The 20,547-nt window shown below is 36.5% G+C and overlaps 1 protein-coding gene across 4 annotated transcripts; it reads right to left on the bottom strand.

Annotated features, from left to right (window-relative positions):
* Positions 1-12,359: 12,359 nt before the first annotated feature.
* LOC112696574 (uncharacterized) lies at positions 12,360-15,753 on the bottom strand. Of its 4 annotated transcripts, XM_072196976.1 has the most exons (9): positions 15,249-15,753; positions 15,121-15,157; positions 14,923-14,985; positions 14,702-14,838; positions 14,400-14,477; positions 14,028-14,128; positions 13,411-13,462; positions 13,246-13,302; positions 12,360-12,633 (listed from the first exon to the last, which is right to left on the bottom strand). In XM_072196976.1, exons 1-2 carry the CDS (start codon positions 15,598-15,600, stop codon positions 15,135-15,137), a joined length of 375 nt encoding a protein of 124 aa, XP_072053077.1. In that variant the 5' UTR covers positions 15,601-15,753; the 3' UTR covers positions 12,360-12,633; positions 13,246-13,302; positions 13,411-13,462; positions 14,028-14,128; positions 14,400-14,477; positions 14,702-14,838; positions 14,923-14,985; positions 15,121-15,134. The 4 variants fall into 4 exon arrangements, with proteins under 4 accessions (XP_072053077.1, XP_072053076.1, XP_072053078.1 ...); XM_072196975.1 differs by having other exon boundaries at positions 14,702-14,985; XM_072196977.1 differs by lacking the exon at positions 14,923-14,985 and having other exon boundaries at positions 14,702-14,816.
* Positions 15,754-20,547: the final 4,794 nt, after the last annotated feature.

Below are 20,547 nucleotides of genomic sequence, written 5' to 3'. Positions count from 1 at the left end.
CATGTCCTCATGCTAAGCTTAAGAGAAGCTATAAAGGAGTGAAGAGGAATGATAGAGAGTATGCAATGCAACCTATCTATGTGAATGCAACTACATGCAAAATGTTTCTACCTACTTGGTTAAAAGTAAATAAGTTCTTCAAGACAAATATGAATTAAATTCCACTAATTCAAATTATACAATAAAAGTAAGTAAACTTGTAAGAAGATAGCTAATGAAAGCAGGGAACATAGAATCAAGCATTGAACCCTTACTGGTAGTGTATATCACTCTAACTCTCAAGTGTAAAGGGTGATCACTCTATTCTTCTCTAATCATGCTTTCTAAACTTCGTTCTTCATCTAACCAATCAACAAATATTTAATGTATACATACAAACATCATGAGGTCTTTTTCAAGGTTGTAATGGGGCTAAGGTAAGGGTAAGGGTATATATATAAGGCTAAGTGAGCTAAATAATTGAACCCTTGATTAGTCTAAGATCTCACCTAACATATGCATACTTTATACAATTTAAAATGCTTTACCTACCTACCCAAAAATTTCCCACTTTTGTATTACATGCTCATGTATCAATCTTATTTTTGAATTTTGTCCCATGTGCATTGATTCTTTTTATTTTGCATTTGGGGTATATTATATATATTTTTTTATTTTTTATTTTTATTTTTTGTATCCCCTTATTCAATTACTTAATAATTTTTTTCTTTTTTTTTTCAATGCACATGGTAATTTAATTATTTTGATTTCACATGAGCATGCTTCCCAAATTTTCAAATAACTTATTCAATTTAATTCCCTACTTTTTTTTATTATCCCATGTTCCCATAAAAATTTTCACACCTAAATTATACATAAATATCTATCTTAAGCTAACCAAGGATTCAACTTGAGATTTTTATTTTGTTTTTCTGCTTAAGGCTAGTAATGTGGTTATAAAACAGAAGGGGGTTAAAAGGCTCAAGAGGGCTAACAAGGATGGCATAAAAGGGTAGGCTTATTTGGGATAAGTGAGCAAAAATAAGTAATGGCCTCAATCATATTGATAAACCACTATTTTATGGTTTATATTGTGTTTAATTATGTGGTTCTATCATGATCCTTACCCACTTATTCATTAATTTAGCATGTATTTATATTTCCTTCCTGAAATTACTACATGGTTGAAAACTGCTTCCTAGAGACTTTTTAATTATGCATTTTAGTTCTCCTTTATCTCATTCGATGCCGTAATCTATGTGTTAAGTGTTTCAGGCTTTATAAGGCATGGATGAGTTGGAGAATGGAAGGGAATCTAGCAAAAATGGAAGGAACACAAGAAATTGAGGAGATAACCAGCGAGAAGCGACGCGGCCGCATGGCCCACGCGTTCGCGCGAAAGAGGAGAAATCGCAGTGATGCGGCCGCATGGCTCACGCGACCGCGCGGATTGGAAAAGCAGAAGTGACGCGAAAGCGTGGACGACGCGAACGCGTGGCAAGGAAAAATGCAAATGACGCGTCCGCATGGATGACGCGATCGCGTGACTAGCGTGATCTGCATAATCTGCAGAATTCACTAGGGGCCATATTGGACCTTATTTTGACCCAGTTTTCGACCCAGAACAGGAGACTAGAGCTAGAGAACATGCAGAAACCAGAAGAATAATTCATTCTACACAGTTTTAGTTTTTAGATCTAGTTTTTACTCCTCCTCTAGGTTTTCTCTCTGGAGACATTGATAGTTCTGAGGTTTTCATCTTTCTACCACTTGTTCCATTGGGATACTGAGAAGAGTTATTACCTCATCAAGACTTCATCATTCAAGTTCATTTTCTTTACTTTGTTTTACTCTTCCATGTCCTTTGCTTTGCTTAATTTTACCATTGGAATATTTTTAGGATTATTTAATACAAGGATTATTTTTATTTTTAATTGATTATTTTGATTTTTTATTTACAATGTCTTTCTTCAATTCCCTTTCATATGTTATGAATTTTACATTCACAATGAGCGAGTAGTTCCCTAACTTGATGGGGAGTTGATTGAAAGGAACCTTTGAGTTGGAAGGCTTGAAAGAAAGATTATAATTGGGTTATTGTTGGCTTGCCCTTTAGTCACTAACACCAATCCCTTTTAATTAAGTGGGTTGCAACTTGTGAACGGGCATAGTATCCCAACTTGTTTGACTTTCCCTTACCTAGTAAGAGATAACTAAACAGGATAACCTTTAATTATCAATTAATCTAGAGAGTAATCCAACAACAGCGGGATTTCCAACTAATCAACTCCCAGTCAAGGCTTTTATTTACATTATTCAAATTCTCCAATTTTATTTCCTGTTTACTCAACTCAAACCTTTTTGAAAACATCTGATTAATAAAATAGCACACTTTTCTGCAACTCATTGGGAGACGACCTGGGATTCATACTCCCAGTATTTTAATTTTAAATTTCTGTGATACCTTTCTAAATTGATAAGTGGATTTCTGGCGAATTAAGAACTATACTTGCAACGTATATATTTTAATAATTTTTAATTCGCCAATTTCCACCGCAAGTTGAGATCAAGATGGGAAGGTCCATACAGAGTAGAGAAGGCCGAACCATACGAAGTTTATCACCTAAGCCATCCTTCACACTCTGAACTTATCAAAGTTAATGGACAACGTCTGAAGCTGTACCATGGCGAGAAGATGCAGAAAAATAAAGAGCTTGAGATCTTCCTCTTGGAAGATCCCCACATGGCAGAAGATTGAGCTAGTGGAGCGTCCAACTTACGAACGTTAAAGCAAAGTGCTAGGTGGGAGACAATCCACCATGGTATGATCATTCTTTTCTTTATTTTTCATTTTTCTATTTAATAAATCTTCTCTTTATCAGCATATTTTGTGCATCTGCATTTGCATACTTTTTCAAAAAAAAAAAGCCACGCGACGCGATTGCATCAGCGACGCGTCCACGTTGCAAGGAGATGGGAGAAAATAAAAACAAACAGAGAGTCACGCTGGTGCGTGGCTGGAGGCGTGCCAGTGGCACAAATCGTCCCACGCGACCGCGTCGCTGATGCGTCCGCATCATATGGGAAAAATGGCCTCCCACGCGACCGCGTGCCCCATGCAGCCGTGTGCCCTGATTTTAGATGTAAAAAGGGGTGTACAATGAAATATTGTGCGAGAGTGGTGCTGGAATGGTGCTGGACGCACCAACCCTATCACGCGACCGCGTCGCTGACGCACCCGCGTCATCCCTTCTGAAGCCCACTCACGTGATTGCATGCCCCACGCGATCGCGTCACCCCAAATTTGGCAAATATATCAATTTGAACAGAGATTTGTGTAGGCGCGAGGCTGCACTCACGCCAGAAGCACAATATGGGTCATGCGACCGCGTGACCGACGCGACTGCGTCAACTAAACTAAAGCACAATCACGCGAACGCGTGCCCCACGCGGCCGCGTCGCTTGCAATGCACAGCTCAACCTAAATTGCCAAAATATCTTATCTTTCTCTTCTCCAAATCCTAATTTTTCTTTTCCCTCCTTCTTTCTTCCTTCTCCCTTCTTCCTTCTATCTCACCTTTCACTCTCTCTCTCTCTCACCTCCATTAACAAGGTTTTATTTTCTTCTTCCCTCATTCCTTTTCTATCATTCTTCTTATTTTATATGTTATTTTCTTTTCTTTTTCTTTTTATTATCCATATTTTTTTCTTCTTCTTTCCTTTTTACATGGTGTTAGCAATTTATTTGAGTCATTATTCCTCATTATATGCTTGTGGATTGTTGCATATTGTTTGGCAATTTTATATTATTTTCTTTAAGGGTCGCTTGCATGTTTGCTTTAATACTTTCTATACCTTATTTTCGATGCACGCTATGTGTTTGTGAAAAAGCCCATATGGCATTATGCTCTTCTCTATTATACTTTCTACTATTCAAAGCATGTTTTTCACAAATTTTCTTTACCATTTTATTAATTGAATTTAATTGCCAATACAAACGTGATAGTTTGTTACGAAGTGATGCTTGATCTATGCTACTCATGCCCTTGCCGGCATGCCAATAATCATCTTGCATCTACTTATCCTATCATGCACTTGTTCTATTTCCTTTAATGATCTTTTCACATGTTGTCATGACCATGTGTTTATTTCATTCATCTTTACCATGCACTGATTATCACTCACTCCATCCCCTTCCTTGCTTTAATTCTTTGGATTTAACTTACTTTCTCTTCCATTTTTCAGAATGGCCACCAAGAAAGGCAAAGAGAAAGCTACCCCTAAACCCACATCAAGGAAAGGAACGAAGAGATCATTAGTGGCAGAGTCTTCTTCAACTGCAGTCAAGCCCTCAACAAAAAGAATTAAAAGGATTATCAATGTTGATGAAAAGGAGCGAGCCTTCCCAGCCAAGGACACTGCATGATTCCCAAATCGCTACTATGAGCAGATGTTTCCTATTCTGGCAGCTCAAAATTACATCAATAAACACCTTCTTATCCTTCCGCCTCGTATCGCTGAATTTGTTGAGCCACAAATTGCACAAAGACATTGGGGATTCTTACAGAGATAGCACTGTGGAGACACTGCCACCAGCCCACCATTGTTCCTGACAGATGGCACTGAAGACGGTGCAAAGCCTTAAGTGTGGGGAGGTCGGTCAGTACCTGACTTCCGGAGGTAATTTCTCTTCCCTAGCACCAATAAATTAGGATATTTTAGTTAGATTTTCTTTCTTTTATAGAATAGGATAAATTGCATAGTAATAGGTTAGTTTCATGCATATTCTACTTGATTGAAAAGACAATAAGTTTCTTCTAAATAGCTATCTTTGGAACAAAATTTCACTAATTTTAATCAAAACTCTTATGTTAAAATTGCTTGAAGTTGTTTTTGGAACATGATTTTTGAGCTAAAGAACATACAACATGTGAAAATTTGAGCCTTTATGCATGGTTACATTATTTAACCATAATTATTTTATTCTTGTGTGTTTACTTCTCTATGATTGTAATCTATATTTTGTTTCATCCTATATGTCCAATATTTATTATGTTTATATGCTTGCATGTGATTGAGGCCATTATTTATTTAAACTCACTTATCCAAGTTAAGCCTACCCTTTTTAATTACCTTTGTTAACCACTTTGAGCCTTTAAATACCATTTGTTCTATATTTTACCATATTATTAACCTTCGGCGGAAAAATAATTGTATATCCCAAATTGAATCTTTGGTTAGCTTAAGATAGAATTGTGTATGCTAGTTAAGTATGGGAATTTGTGGGAACAAAAGTTATTATGGGAATGTGTCATGATAATACAATGGAAATTTGGATACATACTCATGTGAAACTATAAGAATTAAAAATCTATGTGCATTGATAAGCTATGTTTATTTTTATAAAATAATAAAAAAAAGTCAATAAATAAATAAGGGGACAAAATTATCCCAATGCTGAATTAAAAATTTAAAGATCAATGCACATATGATAAAATTAATACATGAGTATGGAATGTAAAAGGGAATTCTGGGTAGCTAGGTATGAATTCTAAAGTTATATAAAATATATAGGTTGGGTTAAAGCTGGGTTAATTAAAGATTCAATTTGTAAGCTCACTTAACCATATGTGTATCCCTATCCTTACCTTGGCCCCATTACAACCTTGAAAAGACCTCATGATGTTTGCATTGGCATATTAACTGTTGTTGATTGGTTAGGAGAAAAACAAAAGTTAGAGAGCATGATTAGAGAAGGATAGAGTGATTATCCTATACACTAGAGAGATTAAAGCGTACATACATCATCAGTGAGGGTTCAATGCTTGAATTTCCATGTTCCCTGCTTTCATAAGCTATCTTCTTGCACTTTTATCTGTTTAACTGTATAATGATAGAATTAGTGGAATTTGATTTGTAATTGTTTTGAAGAGCTTGTTTAATTTTGATCAAGTGGGCAAGAATCATATAGTTGTATTCATATATATAGGTTGCATTGCATTGCATTGCATGAGTTTCTACATGTTCACACTTATTTATCTTATCTCTTTCAATTAAGCATGAGGACATGCTAATGTTTAAGTGTGGGGAGGTTGATAAACCACTATTTTTTGGTTTATATTGTGTTTAATTATGTGGTTTTATCATGATCCTTACCCACTTATTCATTAATTTAGCATGCATTTATATTTCCTTCCTGAAATTACTACATGGTTGAAAACTGCTTCCTAGAGACTTTTTAATTATGCATTTTAGTTCTCCTTTATCCCATTCGATGCCGTAATCTGTGTATTAAGTGTTTCAGGCTTTATAGGGCATGGATGAGTTGGAGAATGGAAGGGAAGCTAGCAAAAATAGAAGAAACACAAGAAATTGAGGAGATAACCAGCGAGAAGCGACGCGACCGCATGGCCCACGTGTTCACGCAAAAGAGGAGAAATCACAGTGACTCAGCCGCATGGCTCACGCGACCGCGCGGATTGGAAAAACACAAGTGACACGGAAGCGTGGACGACGCGAATGCGTGGCAGGGAAAAACGCAAATGACGCGTCCGCATGGATGACGCGATCGCGTGACGAGCGCGATCTGCATAATCTGCAGAATTCGCTGGGGGCCATATTGGACCTTATTTTGACCCAGTTTTCGGCCCAGAACAGCAGACTAGAGCCAGAGAACATGCAGAAACCCGAAGAACAATTCATTCTACGTAGTTTTGGTTTTTAGATCTAGTTTTTACTCCTCCTCTAGGTTTTCTCTCTGGAGACATTGATAGTTCTTAGGATTTTATCTTCTACCACTTTTTGCATTGGGATACTGAGAAGAGTTATTACCTCATCAAGACTTCGTCATTCTAGTTCATTTTCTTTACTTGGTTTTACTCTTCCATGTCCTTTGCTTTGCTTAATTTTACCATTGGAATATTTTTAGGATTATTTAATACAAGGATTATTTTTATTTTTAATTGATTATTTTGATTTTTTATTTACAATGTCTTTCTTCAATTCCCTTTCATATGTTATGAATTTTACATTCACAATGAGCGAGTAGTTCCCTATCTTGATGGGGAGTTGATTGAAAGGAACCTTTGAGTTGGAAGGCTTGAAAGAAAGATTATAATTGGGTTATTGTTGGCTTGCACTCCAGTCACTAACACCAATCCCTTTTAATTAAGTGGGTTGCAACTTGTGAACGGGCATAGCATCCCAACTTGTTTGACTTTCCCTTACCTAGTAAGAGATAACTAAACAGGATAACCTTTAATTATCAATTAATCTATAGAGTAATCCAACAACAGCGGGATTTCCAACTAATCAACTCCCAGTCAAGGCTTTTATTTACATTATTGAAATTCTCCAATTTTATTTCCTGTTTAGTCAACTCAAACCTTTTTGAAAACATCTGATTAATAAAATAGCACACTTTTCTGCAACTCGTTGGGAGACGACCTGGGATTCATACTCCCAGTATTTTAATTTTAAATTTCTGTGACACCTTTCTAAATTGATAAGTGGATTTCTGGCGAGTTAAGAACTATACTTGCAACGTATATATTTTAATAATTTTTAATTTGCCAATTTCTGCCGCATCACATATGCAAGCATGTAAATACACTAAATAATGGATATATAGAATGGAACAAAATATAGATTACAATCATAGAGAAGAAAACACACAAGAATAAAATATTTATGGTTAAATAATGTAACCATGTAATTAAGATCAAATCTCACAGGTTGTGTGTTCTTTGGCTTAAAAATCATGTTCTAAATACAACTTCCAAACAAGTTTAACACAAATTTTTCAATTTAAATTAGTGAAATACTAAAAAATTTCTTGAAATAGAAAATATTACTTTAACCAAGTAGTAACTAAATGCATAAAATCAAACAAACATGCAAATGCAACAATTAACAAATTAACATTGGTGTTTGAAAAAAAAAGTAACTAACCCATGGGGATCGGTGTTGACCTCCCCACACTTAAAGATTGCACCGTCCTCGGTGCATGCTGAGATGTGCAGGTGGACGGGTTGCTCCAACTGATGCTTTTCTCCAAAAATTGTGCGGTAGACTTGTTTGTTGCCCCATATAGAAGTTTTCCCTTTCCCTTCTTTGGTGGCCATCCTGAAAGAAGAGGAAAAGAAGAAAAGTAACCCAAAAATAAAGATAAGAACATAAATAAAATATGGGTATTAATGCCAAATAATAAAGGTCTCATTTACATGGTAGCTACAACATGAAAGCGAGAAAATAGTGGAAGCAAATGGCATATCAATAGTATAAAAATTGCAACAATGGGAAGAGAGTGTGGGTAATGAAGATAGTGTAAGTGCATATCAATGCAAAAGGAATATCAGTATTATAAAAAGTAGCATTGATTTATGAATAATAATCCCCAATTAATATAAAACAAGTTATGAAGCACCAGAATAATTCAAGAAAAGATGCAATAGTTGAAGAAGAGAATTTTAACACCAATGGAAAAGAAAAAGCAGGTAAGACAGGAGGAAGAAAGAAATAAGAAGGAAAGAAAAAATTTAGATATGGGGAAAAAGAAAAGATATTTGGCTGATTTGGATAAGCTGTGCGCCGCTTGTGACGCGTACGCGTGAGTGACGCGTTCGCGCGGATAGCGCTTCTATGAAATGACGCAAACGCATCATCCACGCAGTCGCGTGGATCTATTTGTACCATTAGCGCGAGGACAGCCTCGCGGTCGCGGAACTCTCTGTTTGAAATTCATATTGCTAAGTCTTTGAGTGACGCGGTCGCGTGGTTGACGTGATCATGTGGATGGCCTAAATTTGAAAACGGCGCGGACGCGTGGGGCACGCATACGCGTGGCAGGGTTTGTGCTTCTAGCACGAATCTAGCCCAATTCTAGCTCAACTTTCGGCCATACACCCTTTTTACGTCGATTTTGAGGCACGCATTCGCGTGGGTGACGTGGTCGTGTGGACCAATTTGTGCCAAAGGCACGCCTCCAGCCGCACTTTCGCGTGACTCTCTGTTCATATTATTTTCTTCCCAACGCATAAATGACGCGGGCTCGTCAGCGACGCTCTCGCGTCGTGTGCGAATTTTTTTTTATAATAATGCAGTATGCAGAATGCAATGCTCAATATGAATGCTATGCATGATTCCAGGTTCAATCAAAACTAAAAAACAAATTAAAATTAAAACTGAAGAGGGACGATCATACCATGGTTGGTTGTCTCCCACCTAGCACTTTTAGTTAAAGTCCTTAAGTTGGACATTTGGTGAGCTCCCTATTATGGTGCCTTGTGCTTGTATTCATCCAAAAATTTCCACCAATATTTGAAATTCCAATAGCCTCCAGGATTCCAAACCAGGCGCAAAAAGCCTTCAAGCAAGTTAAAACAAGTGACCAGGCCCCAAGAGTGTTGATTGCCAGAATGAATTCTGGGGTCCCAAACCTTGCTTTTGCACCCATCTTCTTGTTGATCATTATGATTTCATATGGGTAGCAAGCAATCTGAATTCTCACTAAAGCGGCCAAACAACTTCCTAGACCCACTCAGTTGAGCTCTACACCAACCTTTACGGTTAAACTCAAAGCTTCCAACCATAATGAACCTTGCAGGACAATTCTTACCACGGACCATCTTCCTCTTACTCTTAATGCCACAAAGAGCTCTAAGTTGACCATCCGTCTCCAGTAGCCCGTATTCAAGTGGAATTAGAAAGCTAAGGGATATGAATTTTACCCACTTGAATATTGTGAAGGATGATGGCAACTTAGGGGGAGGGGTTCCTAATGAACTTGCAAGCTCCACTCCTTTCTGTTCTTCTTTGACAATTACCACCTCTTTGCAAGCTTCTTCAATATCAACCTCTTCCTCTTGGTAGCTTTCTTCCAGTTCAATCTCTTCTTCATTGCTCACCAAGGGCATGGGAGGTGGTGCTTCTTCTTCTTTAATCTCCATGTCAAGTCCAATGGGAGAGGATTCAAATGCAGATAAGAATTCATTAATGATTGAATCCATCTCTTGATTGTCCCCTTCAAAGTCTTCAACCATGATATGCCTTGGAGGTTGTACACCTTCCTCAATATTAGTTTCAAACGTCTTTGAAGGAGGCTCTATAACTTGACCTTCCCATGGAGGTTCAGCATCTCCTAAGTATTGAACCGCTTCTTCTTCTTTAATAATTTCGGCTTCCTCCACTTGTTCAAGTACAAAGTCACGCTCCTTATTGTCCACTGCAGTTTCTAGTGTCTCCTTCATGCTACGTTCTTCATTAGATCCTGCATATGATGCCATGGGGCTTCCTTGAATGTCTGAACGTTGGAAAGGCAATCGATTTATCGCTTGATCCAAGTGTTTAAGTATGAAATCGTATTCCTCCTTGATGGCTTCTTTTCTATGATAACTCCCTTTAACTACTCCTTCATCTGCAAAGGTCTCTACTACCTTCATCTTTAGTGCCTCCTCTAGCTCATTATGAAGTATGGATTCATGAAGATGATCCTCTCTCTCTTGTTCCATGTCAATAGTATCATTGGAATCATATCGCTCTTGGGTTGATAGATGTGGGTGCTCTTCCATGGATGGTGGTAATGGGATGGGTGGATCATTATGTGGTTGAGATGGAAGTGCATTGGAGCTTGAGGGATAAATATTGGGGGTAGAAGGTTGGTCCATGCAGGATATAAGTGCTTGAAGAGTAGAGGTGAGACTAGTGATAGAGGCAAGTGTGCTCTCCATGGAGGTTTGGGATGGATAGGAGGGTTCATTTTTTTGGAAAATAGGTCCGTAATATGGAGGTGGTTCTTTTTGATAAGGATATGGAGATGGTGAATATTGAGGTGGTGGTTCTGGGTATGGTTCATATGGTGGTTGGTGTGGTGGATAAGGATTAGGGTCATCTGGAGGTGAATGGTGGAAAGGGGCTTGTGAGTGTGGTGGTTCAAAGCTATGTTGAGGAGGTGGTTCATCGGCATATGATGGGGCTTGTTGGTAACTACAAGGGGGTCCACCATATCTATCATCCTGGTATGCATTGCAGAGTGGTCTTCATCCATGATATCTTGGAAGGTGTTGTTGCCTAAAGGGTTGATAAGATCCTCTTGGCTCCATCCATCTTTGATTGCTTTGACCTTGATGCATATTCTTGTTATAGATTCCTCTTCCTGCAACATAGTTGTAACCAGACTCATAGCCAAAGGGGTGAGAGTTCATAGTAGTAGGAGAAAATTAGAAACAAAAACTAACAAAAAGAGAATATTTTGAAAAAGATATGAAAAAAAAAGATAAGAAAATATTTTGAAAAGATATGATTTTTGAAAAAAAAAGATAAGATAAGATTTTGAAAAAGATATGATTTTTTTTTTGAAAAAAGATTTGAAATCTAAAATTTGATTTTGAAATCTGAAAAAAAAATTTTTTTGAATAATATTTACAATAACCAATAATAAGGCACACGTTTACAATTTCCTGGCAACGGCGCCATTTTGAAGAACTAAAGATTGATGGTTTATAAGTTATAATAAATTCTCGTTGCAAGTATAGTTTCTAAACCAAGCAATTAACCTTTCTTACAAACGTTTTGGTTGTCACAATTAACAAACCCCTTTGGAATTGATAACCGAAGTATTTAAACCTCGGGTCATCTTCTCAAGGAATTGCAGGGAAGTATGATTTATTATTGGTTATGCAAAGGTATATTTCGGGGTTTTGAAAAGGTTTGAGCAAATAATTTAATTAATAAGAAAAATAAATTAATAATTAGAAAATCTCTTGGCAAGGTATGAAAACTGGAAGTCCTATCACTACAAGAAAAACACCCATTCAGGTACACTTGAAAAGTGTAGCCAAAAGTGAAAAAAAAATGATGCCTTAGGCTACAGCTACGCTTTTTGGGCTACGGCTACGCTTTTTGGAGTGATTCCTATTCGGCCGTTGCCTATTCTTAAAGGCTACGCTTTTCTGCACCAAGGGCTACGCTTTTGGCCTTTGAGAATAGGCTACGCTTTTCAAGTGATGCTATCTAGGACCAAAGGCTACGCTTTTCAGCTTTTATTTTTTCAGAATAGGCTACGCTTTTCTACACTACTGCATCACTTGTAAAGCATAGCCACATTGTATATCATAGCTACTTTTTATAAGCGTAGCCTTAGGTCCCTCTTTTTTTATATACTATAACTACTGTATATAAGTGTAGCCTTAGGTCTCGTTTTTTTTTGTATACTATTTTCTCTCTCTCTCTCTCTCTATATATATATATATATATATATATATATATATATATATATATATATATATATTAATACAACATAATAGTTAATATGATTACATATATAATAATTTTGCATTTTTATTTAAATGAGTTGAATATTACAAAATAAAAATAATACAAAATTATACTAAATAATTTCTTTATATAATAAAAATTATCTCTAACCAAAATATATTTATAATATTGATCCAAAAGTACAAGAATGAAGTTAACTGTAAAAATTTATACATCTCAAACTAAAGTAAGCATAGCCATATCAAAACCATAATATCACTTAGCCAATAAAAGTATATTCTAATAAAAATCATTAGTCAACCATACATGTAAAGATTCTAAATAGCACTCTATCTTAGCCAATAAACCACAATAATTGTCAGCTTAATCTTCATTGTTATCCTGCATAATTATATAGAAAAGTAGTTAAAAAAATATTCATAATGACATTCGTAATTATAAAAAGACCACCAAAGAAATCACCTTTTTTTAATCTTAATTTTAACTCGATTTATCACCAAAGAAACACAAGGTTCTCAAAAGCTATAGACACTTAAAAGAGTTGGAGCTAACATTTCAAGAATACATAATAATGAGTAATGACTAACAAATATGATATTACATTTTGCACCTAAATTGTTATAGATATATAAGGTGCCAAAATAGGTCAGAGACTACTTCATAACAAATAAAAATCTGCTGACTTTGGAAATAGACCTCTCAAAATCAAAATGAGCAATTAGATAGATGAGACTAAGATTCTTCAATTCAGAAAATAATGCAATATGTTCACAGAATAATCCTGACTCTTGAATAGACCTCTCTGACAAATAAAGACTTAACTGTCGAAACAGAAAAATAAAACTGACAAATCCAAACCATAAACCATTGCATTGAAGTGATGAAATATAATTCATTATATTAGGGAATAATTATAATTTTAATTGAAACGCATATTGCATTGAAGTGATGAAATTAACAGTACTTAATTATGACTTGAGAAGCATTACATACCTTCTATCTAGCAAGTGTGTCCCAATTTATATCCTTAAAGAAAACATGTTCTTTCACCTGGATAATTAAGCATCTATCAATGTGACGTTTGAAGTGCAAGTAAAATGAAATATGATCATAAAAATGGGGAACAAGCATCTGTATGCTAATAAGAAATTAAATCACCTCTGATGCACCTCTAGCTCCAAGTCTTTGGTTAGGATCTTCAGTCAATAATCTGTAAATAAACACATCTCAGGTACTAATCCAAGAAAATATTCATTTTTCTATCCTAATCGTGACTTCAACTTAGCACAATAACGCAGGACAAAAAACCATAATTTATAACAGATCGGCATCCAGCAAAGGGAGCATAAAGAAAAAGCTTTAGATAGAATAAAACTTAGATTTTGTACAAACTATAATTATATTTTCATTTTTACACAAAGCCACAGTTAAGAGGGGGGTAAAAAACGAATCATGGGCTTGTTATGTAGTTGACAACAGTCAAATAATTCAGAACACCAAATACAATGAGATTGCTGTTCTCATGGTTTAAGGATAATACAATGTGAAAAGTGATCTTAAAACTTGTTTAAGAAAGAATAACAAACTACTATTTAAGATGGAAACAATGAGATAATAGATATGCATGTTCTAATGATGAAACATACTACTTCATTAGCATTTCAGTTTAGAGTTGTATATCAAGTTTTCCATGAACATAAAGACTTGAAATATATAGTTTTTGGGTTAAGCCCACAAAATCTGGTACAAACTTGGTACATATTAATGAAAAGCACCTGTTTGCTTTATTCTCTGAGAGAAAGGAGGCCAAGTTGATACCTTCCTTGTTGTGGCAAGGGATCCAGAGGGCATTGCTGCTACAAAAGATACTATGAACCTAATGAGGGACATCACAGAGTAAATAAGGGATAGTAAATAAGGGATAGTACATAAGTACATAGTAAAAATTGGTGAACCTGGTTCATTAGGATTTTCTCTCTTTCGCTACAATTAAATGGAATAGTGTTCTTAGTTCTTAATCAGTAACATAGGCTTTCTTAGCTGGACTATGTGGAAGACTAGAAACCAGTTCATATTTCAAAATAAAGAAATTAATCCAGCAACAACAATTATCTGAGCAATTAAGCATTGTGAATCAGAAACCTTGCCTTTTGCTCGTTTATGCCTTGAATCAGGTGCACAGCCTTGTGTGATAACATGCCAAATCCACTTGAACAATTTCAATACTGAAAATTGATTAAAAATGTTAAAATAGACTCAGACTTTGTATTTGGTCCTAGCTCAGTATAATAACAACTATAGTAATTCATATATCAAACACGTAGTTTACTAATTGTATGCGAAAGTAATTACAATTAAAAAATAAAATCGCTAGTTTATGCATACAGGTTTTCTAAATTTCATGAAACAAAAGCAGAAAAAATAAATCAATTACTCTATTGTAAGCAACCTATAAATGATTCGCAAGCAGATCAATGGTGTCTTGCTTAAGAAACTTCTTTGCTGAATTTCTCTTTCTCCTTATCACATTGATCCGATTCCTTGATTGTTTGATCAACGATTTGCTGAAAAACAAAAGGAGATAAACTGCAAAATTGAAAATCAAAATCTACATAATTACAATCAATGAAAGGTATTAAGAAGGAAGAAAAGAAGCAGAGAAATCGACACTTTCCTACAGAATGATTTCCCTAGTTTAGCATGCACGTATGAAATTTCCAACACCTATTGCTTCTGTTTATGCCAAACACAGAAAGGAATCATAACAAATTGAGAATCAAAAGGTGAAACCCCCAAAATTAGAAAACCTAAAATTAGAACCCAAAACCCCCCAAAAATTCACAGAACCAATTGAAAATTGATACATACCTTCTGTATCTCAATTAGCCATTGCAGTTCATCATCACTATCAAAATCATACACACATTTGAACTACAAAGTGAGAGCGAGTTAGAGAATGAGCAAGAAAGAGAGGATGCAGAACAGAGAATGCTCACCTGGTGACAGAGGATACGACGATGGTGTTGAGCAGTGACAGTGAAGAGATGAGCGGCGACGCAACGGCTTGGAGGTGGTGCAGCAGCTCAGCGGCGAGCTCCAGTTGACGGCAGCGCCGCGACAGAGCACAAAGGCGGCGATACATCCATCCTTCCTCCCTTCGAGCTCCTCGGCGGGGGCACAGAAGCCCGACGGTGGTAGAACGGCGACTGAAACAAGCCCTAGCAGTGGTGGTGGAGTTTCAGCGGCGATGGAGCACCTCCTTTTTCTCTCCTCCATCGCGTTTCCTCTCATCCTCGAGCTCTCTCTCTCACTGGCGCTCGACGACAACGGCGACGGCGGCGGAGCCATAGATGGCGTCGTCCTCTCTTTCTTTCCTTTCCTTCTCCCTCTGATTTCTTCTCTCTTTCGTGTTTGTGTATGTTGAGTGAGGATGAGAGTGTGTGCTGCACTGCTGCGTGAGTGAGGGGGATTTTAGTAAGTGTTTATTGAGGATCATATTAGGAGACATTTTAAAAGCGCACCTGAAACAGAATAAATAAGCTACTCTTTAAAAGCGTTTCCTTAGATAAGAAAAGTGTAGTCATAGATATTTAGATAAGGCTACGCTTTATAAGTGATTTCTAAAATACTTAAGGCTACACTTTTTAAATGATGCCACAATTGTGTATCCTTTTCTCATATAAAAAGGCAACACAGAGAAAAGCGTAGCCTATTCTATGAATAGGCTACGCTTTTCAAATGTAGCTTAAAAAAAGTGTGGCTGAATGGGTATTTTTCTTGTAGTGTATCCTAGTTATCCTTATCAATGGTGATGAGAATTATATTTTTGCTACCCCTAAGTCAACCTCTAACTATGAAGGTCAGTTAAGTGGACAAATTAATTTAACACCTAAAGTCCTAGTCAACTCCTTAAGGAAAGACTAGAGTTATAGGAATCTAAATTAATCAGCAAGAATGATAATCATCAATCACGATGAGTTTGATAACTCAAGAGTTACCAATTAATCAACCAAAGCCAATAGTAAATAATCTAAATTATAAATAGGGAAAAGCAATCATGAGTCTAAATTACCTCAATTTATATCATATAAAGAAAATCATAACATGAATGATCGTTAAACAAAAAAAAAAAGAAAATAAATAAATAAGAATATTGAACCTGAAATGAAGAAGAAATACTTCTAAATTCTAAAAATCATAATCCTAAATCCTAAGAGAGAGGAGAGAGCCTCTCTCTCTAAAAACTACATCTAAAATTATGAAAAGTGTGTTATGAGTCGTCTCTCTTCATTCCTCCACTTTGCAGCCTTTAATATGTATTTTCTGGGCTTGAAACTTGGCCGGAATTAGCCCAGGATTCTCTGGAAACGAATTCTGCCACACTGATTTTCGTAGATGCGACGCGTCCGCGTGGAGCACGCGTTCGCGTCGCCTAACTGTACGGCCACTATAGCAAATTATATATCAAATCGAAACCCCACGTTAGCTTTCCAACGCAAGTGGAACCTCATCAAGACATCTAATGGTAATAAGAGAAGATTAAACAAAAGAAAATAAAAGCCAAAGAAGTATTTTTTCAATCATAGAACAAATTCTGGGAAGGAATTGTAAAACATCCAAATCATATGAACAAATATATGAAAGATTAATAAAATCCACTCAATTAAGCACAAGATAAACCATAAAATAGTGGTTTATCAATCATACCAAAAGTTTAGACGTTACTTACCTCCAAACCTTTTTATTCTATACTATCTCTATTTAATATTGAGCCTTTGCGAATACGAACCAAAATTTTAATTAAGAAAACAAAATTGTTTTACTTTTAATCACTTAATCACAAAGATATATATATTCTCATAACATTATATACATAGACTTATTTCAAGATTTTCAAAAACAAATCCTGACCCTCTAAAAACTAAAAACAATAAACGATGAGGGAAAAATAAAATCTAACAACTTAATTAACCCGTAAACATAATCTTATATGCTCCTATAGCCTCGTACTAAACCTTCGCACCTATGGTAGAGATTCCTTTAACTAATATATTCTTTTCTTTTCTCTTCTTTGCTCTCTTGTGGCAAAGATTCTTTAATCCTTTTTTTTTCTTTTCTTTCTCATCATTTTTTTAATTCCTTAGCTTACTTTCAACATCACAAACTATCTTCACACTCTTCCCTCATCTTTCCCTGAATGTTTTATGAAGAGAGGATTATGAGATCCTTAACTTATATTTGTCTTTCTAACGCTTTTAGAAAAATTTGTCTGTTTACCACTCTCTATTTTATTTTTCATAATACATACAATAATGTTCGTATAAAATAATATCTTGATAAATAATAATTATAATAATAATTTATTCTAATGTAGATGAGTAATTTTAAAGAAATATTTAAAATAATATTTATAATACTCTTAAAACTTATTTTATAAAACTTTATTTTCAAACTTTTATTAACTACTTTCTAAACCACGAACTCCTCAATATTTTATAGAATTATATTTAAACCTTCACTCTTTGTTTCATACTTATAAAAATAACTCTAACCTTTTATAAAATACTTGGCTTATCCTTGAACTTTATTTATTACCCAAACTACCTGAAAAAACATATAATTATAATATTGATAAACCACTATTTTATGGTTTATAATGTGTTTAATTGTGTGGTTTTATCATGATCTTTACCCACTTATTCGTATAATTAGCATGCATTTATATTTACTTCCTAGAGACTTTTAATTAGGTATTTTAATTCTCCTTTATTCCATTCGATGCCGTGATCTGTATGTTAAGTGTTTTAGGCTTTATAGGGCATGAATGAGTTGGAGATTGGAAAGGAAGCATGCAAAAATGGAAAGAACACAAAGAATTGAGGAGATAACAAGCGAGAAGTCACGCGGTCGCATGGCTGACGCAACCGCGTGAGTTGGAAGAAATAACAGTGACGCGCTCACGTGCCTGACGCAACCGCGCGGATTGAAAGCTGTATGAACGACGCGAATGCGTAGACGACACGCACGCGTGGTACGAGAAACGTCGAGTGACGCGAACGCGTGGATGACCGGCCGCGTGACGTGCGCGATCTGTAGAATTTCAGAAGTCGCTGGCAGAGTTTTTGGGCCGGATTTCAATCAAGTTTTCAGCCCAGAAACACAGATTAGAGCCAGGGATCATGCAGAGACAGAGGAGAACATTCATTTGGCATAATTTTTAGTTTCTAGATCTGAAATTACTCCTCCCCTAGGTTTTACTCACATAATTTTGAAGGTTTTGGCTTTAACTTTTGAGAAGAGTCTACCTCCGGTACCAACCATTATATTCTGTTATTTACTTTTCATTTATTCTTCCATATTCTTAATTCCCCTAGAGTTGACATTGGATTATTTTCATGAGTTATTAATATAGACTACTTTTATTTTCAATTAATCCCTTTCATTATTATTCATCATGTCTTCTTTTATTTTCCCCATTAATTATGTGAAGTTTATAATTATGATGAGTGAGTAGTTCCATAACTTGATTGGGAGATGATTGATGACAAGTCATCATATACCCATTTTTCAAGCTAATTTCACTTGTTTTGTTAGCATTTATGCACTTTCTTGCATCCTAAGTAAGTGATTTGGAGTGAAAATGCATAACTTCTCTAAATCAAGCAACCACCATGAAATTAATGACAATCCATGAGGTTTAAGCTAATTTTAATTGAATTTTAATTGATTTATAACACTCTTGAATTTAGTGATACTTGGAGTGGTTGTTTTGGTTTATTATAGGTGAAGAAAAGAAAAGAAAAGGAAAAGCGTGGCCTAAGAAGTGTAGCCTAAGGAAAGGAAAGTGTGGTCAAAGCAAGAGGAAGTGTGCCGCATGCAAAGGGGGAGGCAACATTGCCCTCCACAAGGGCACACTGCCTTCTAGGAGGGCAACATAAGGGAACCAAACAAGGAAGGCAACTCTGCCCTGCCCACTACAAGGGCAGAGCACAAAAGTGTGCCTTGGAACCAAGAAGAAGAGAACCTTGCCCTGCCCTCCACAAGGGCAGTATCGGGCTCACCAAGGAAGAAAATCAAGGAAAAATGTCACCCATGCATGCCACAAGAATCGAACACGGACCAAGGAAGAAGCAAGGAACTAAGGTTGAGTGCCGTGCCAAGAAACCAAGGAAATTAATTGAGCGTGTGTTCCAACCGTGTTTCGAACACGGGACATCATTTTGGAAACACTGCCCTGCCCTCCGCGAGGGCAGGGCAGCATTTTGATGGTGCACGGATCTGGCGCACCAAGGCTCAAAATCTGGCGCACCAAGCTCATTCCTGGCAGCACCAGCACGCACCAAGCTCAATCCTGGCAGCACCAAATTTTCCTGCCCTGCCCTCCGCGAGGGCAGGGCAGCATCCTATGCACCAAGGAAATTTCTGGCGCACCAATTCTTGATTCTAGCGCACCAATTCTTGATTCTGGCAGCACCAACAGCGCACCAAGGCAAATTCTGGCGCACCAACTTTTCCTGCCCTGCCCTTGGCGCGGGCAGGGCAGCGTTTTGCGCACCAACACGCACCAGACCGCACCAAGGCCGCACCAACATGCACCAAATCCTGCCCTGCCCTCCACAAGGGCAGGGCAGCCTCCTGGGAGCAACTTCTCATGGGCCGAAAATTCAAATTAAAACCCCATTTTAATTCATTTCTTCACCAAATCAAAAGCCCATCCAAATCCCAAAATCCAAGAATAGAAAGTGTATAAATAGGAGATAGTTTGATGTAATAAAAAAACTTTTTGGGGACTTACCTTTGGCTTTGCTTTTGAATTTTGCACTTTCTTTGAGCTTTGAATTTCTTGTAATTGTTCTTGAGAGACTTGACCGAGAGCTCAGAGGATTAAGGGAGAATTGACTGATCTCCTTCCTCATTCCTACTCGGGCAATTCTACTCTTCTGTTTCTGAGTTTTGGGTGTGTGAAATTGAGGAAATTCTGTCTCAATTCCCATCTAAAATCTCTTTAAATCCTTTTCTGCATAATTGAATTTGATTTCTGTTCTTCTACTGCTTCTTCTTTAATTTTCTGTCAATTGCTTTGATAACTCGGATCTGGGAAGGAAATTGGGTTTTAGGCTCTGCTACCTAAGCTCTTGAGTCCTGAGATCACAATTTACTTGGGTTCTTCTGTGAACCTTGCTGCATTTTACTTTAATTTTCTGTTTAAGCTTTCATTGCTTCCAATTCAATTCCTGCTATATTAACTGTAGCAATTCAATTTCTCTTTGTTTAGATTCTGCAATCCCAGTCCTC

This window comes from Arachis hypogaea, chromosome 6, assembly GCF_003086295.3.
Source record: "Arachis hypogaea cultivar Tifrunner chromosome 6, arahy.Tifrunner.gnm2.J5K5, whole genome shotgun sequence".
Taxonomy (NCBI): Eukaryota; Viridiplantae; Streptophyta; class Magnoliopsida; order Fabales; family Fabaceae; genus Arachis; species Arachis hypogaea.
Note: the sequence above shows the minus strand (reverse complement) of the source record. Positions and strands in the feature narration are given on the sequence as shown.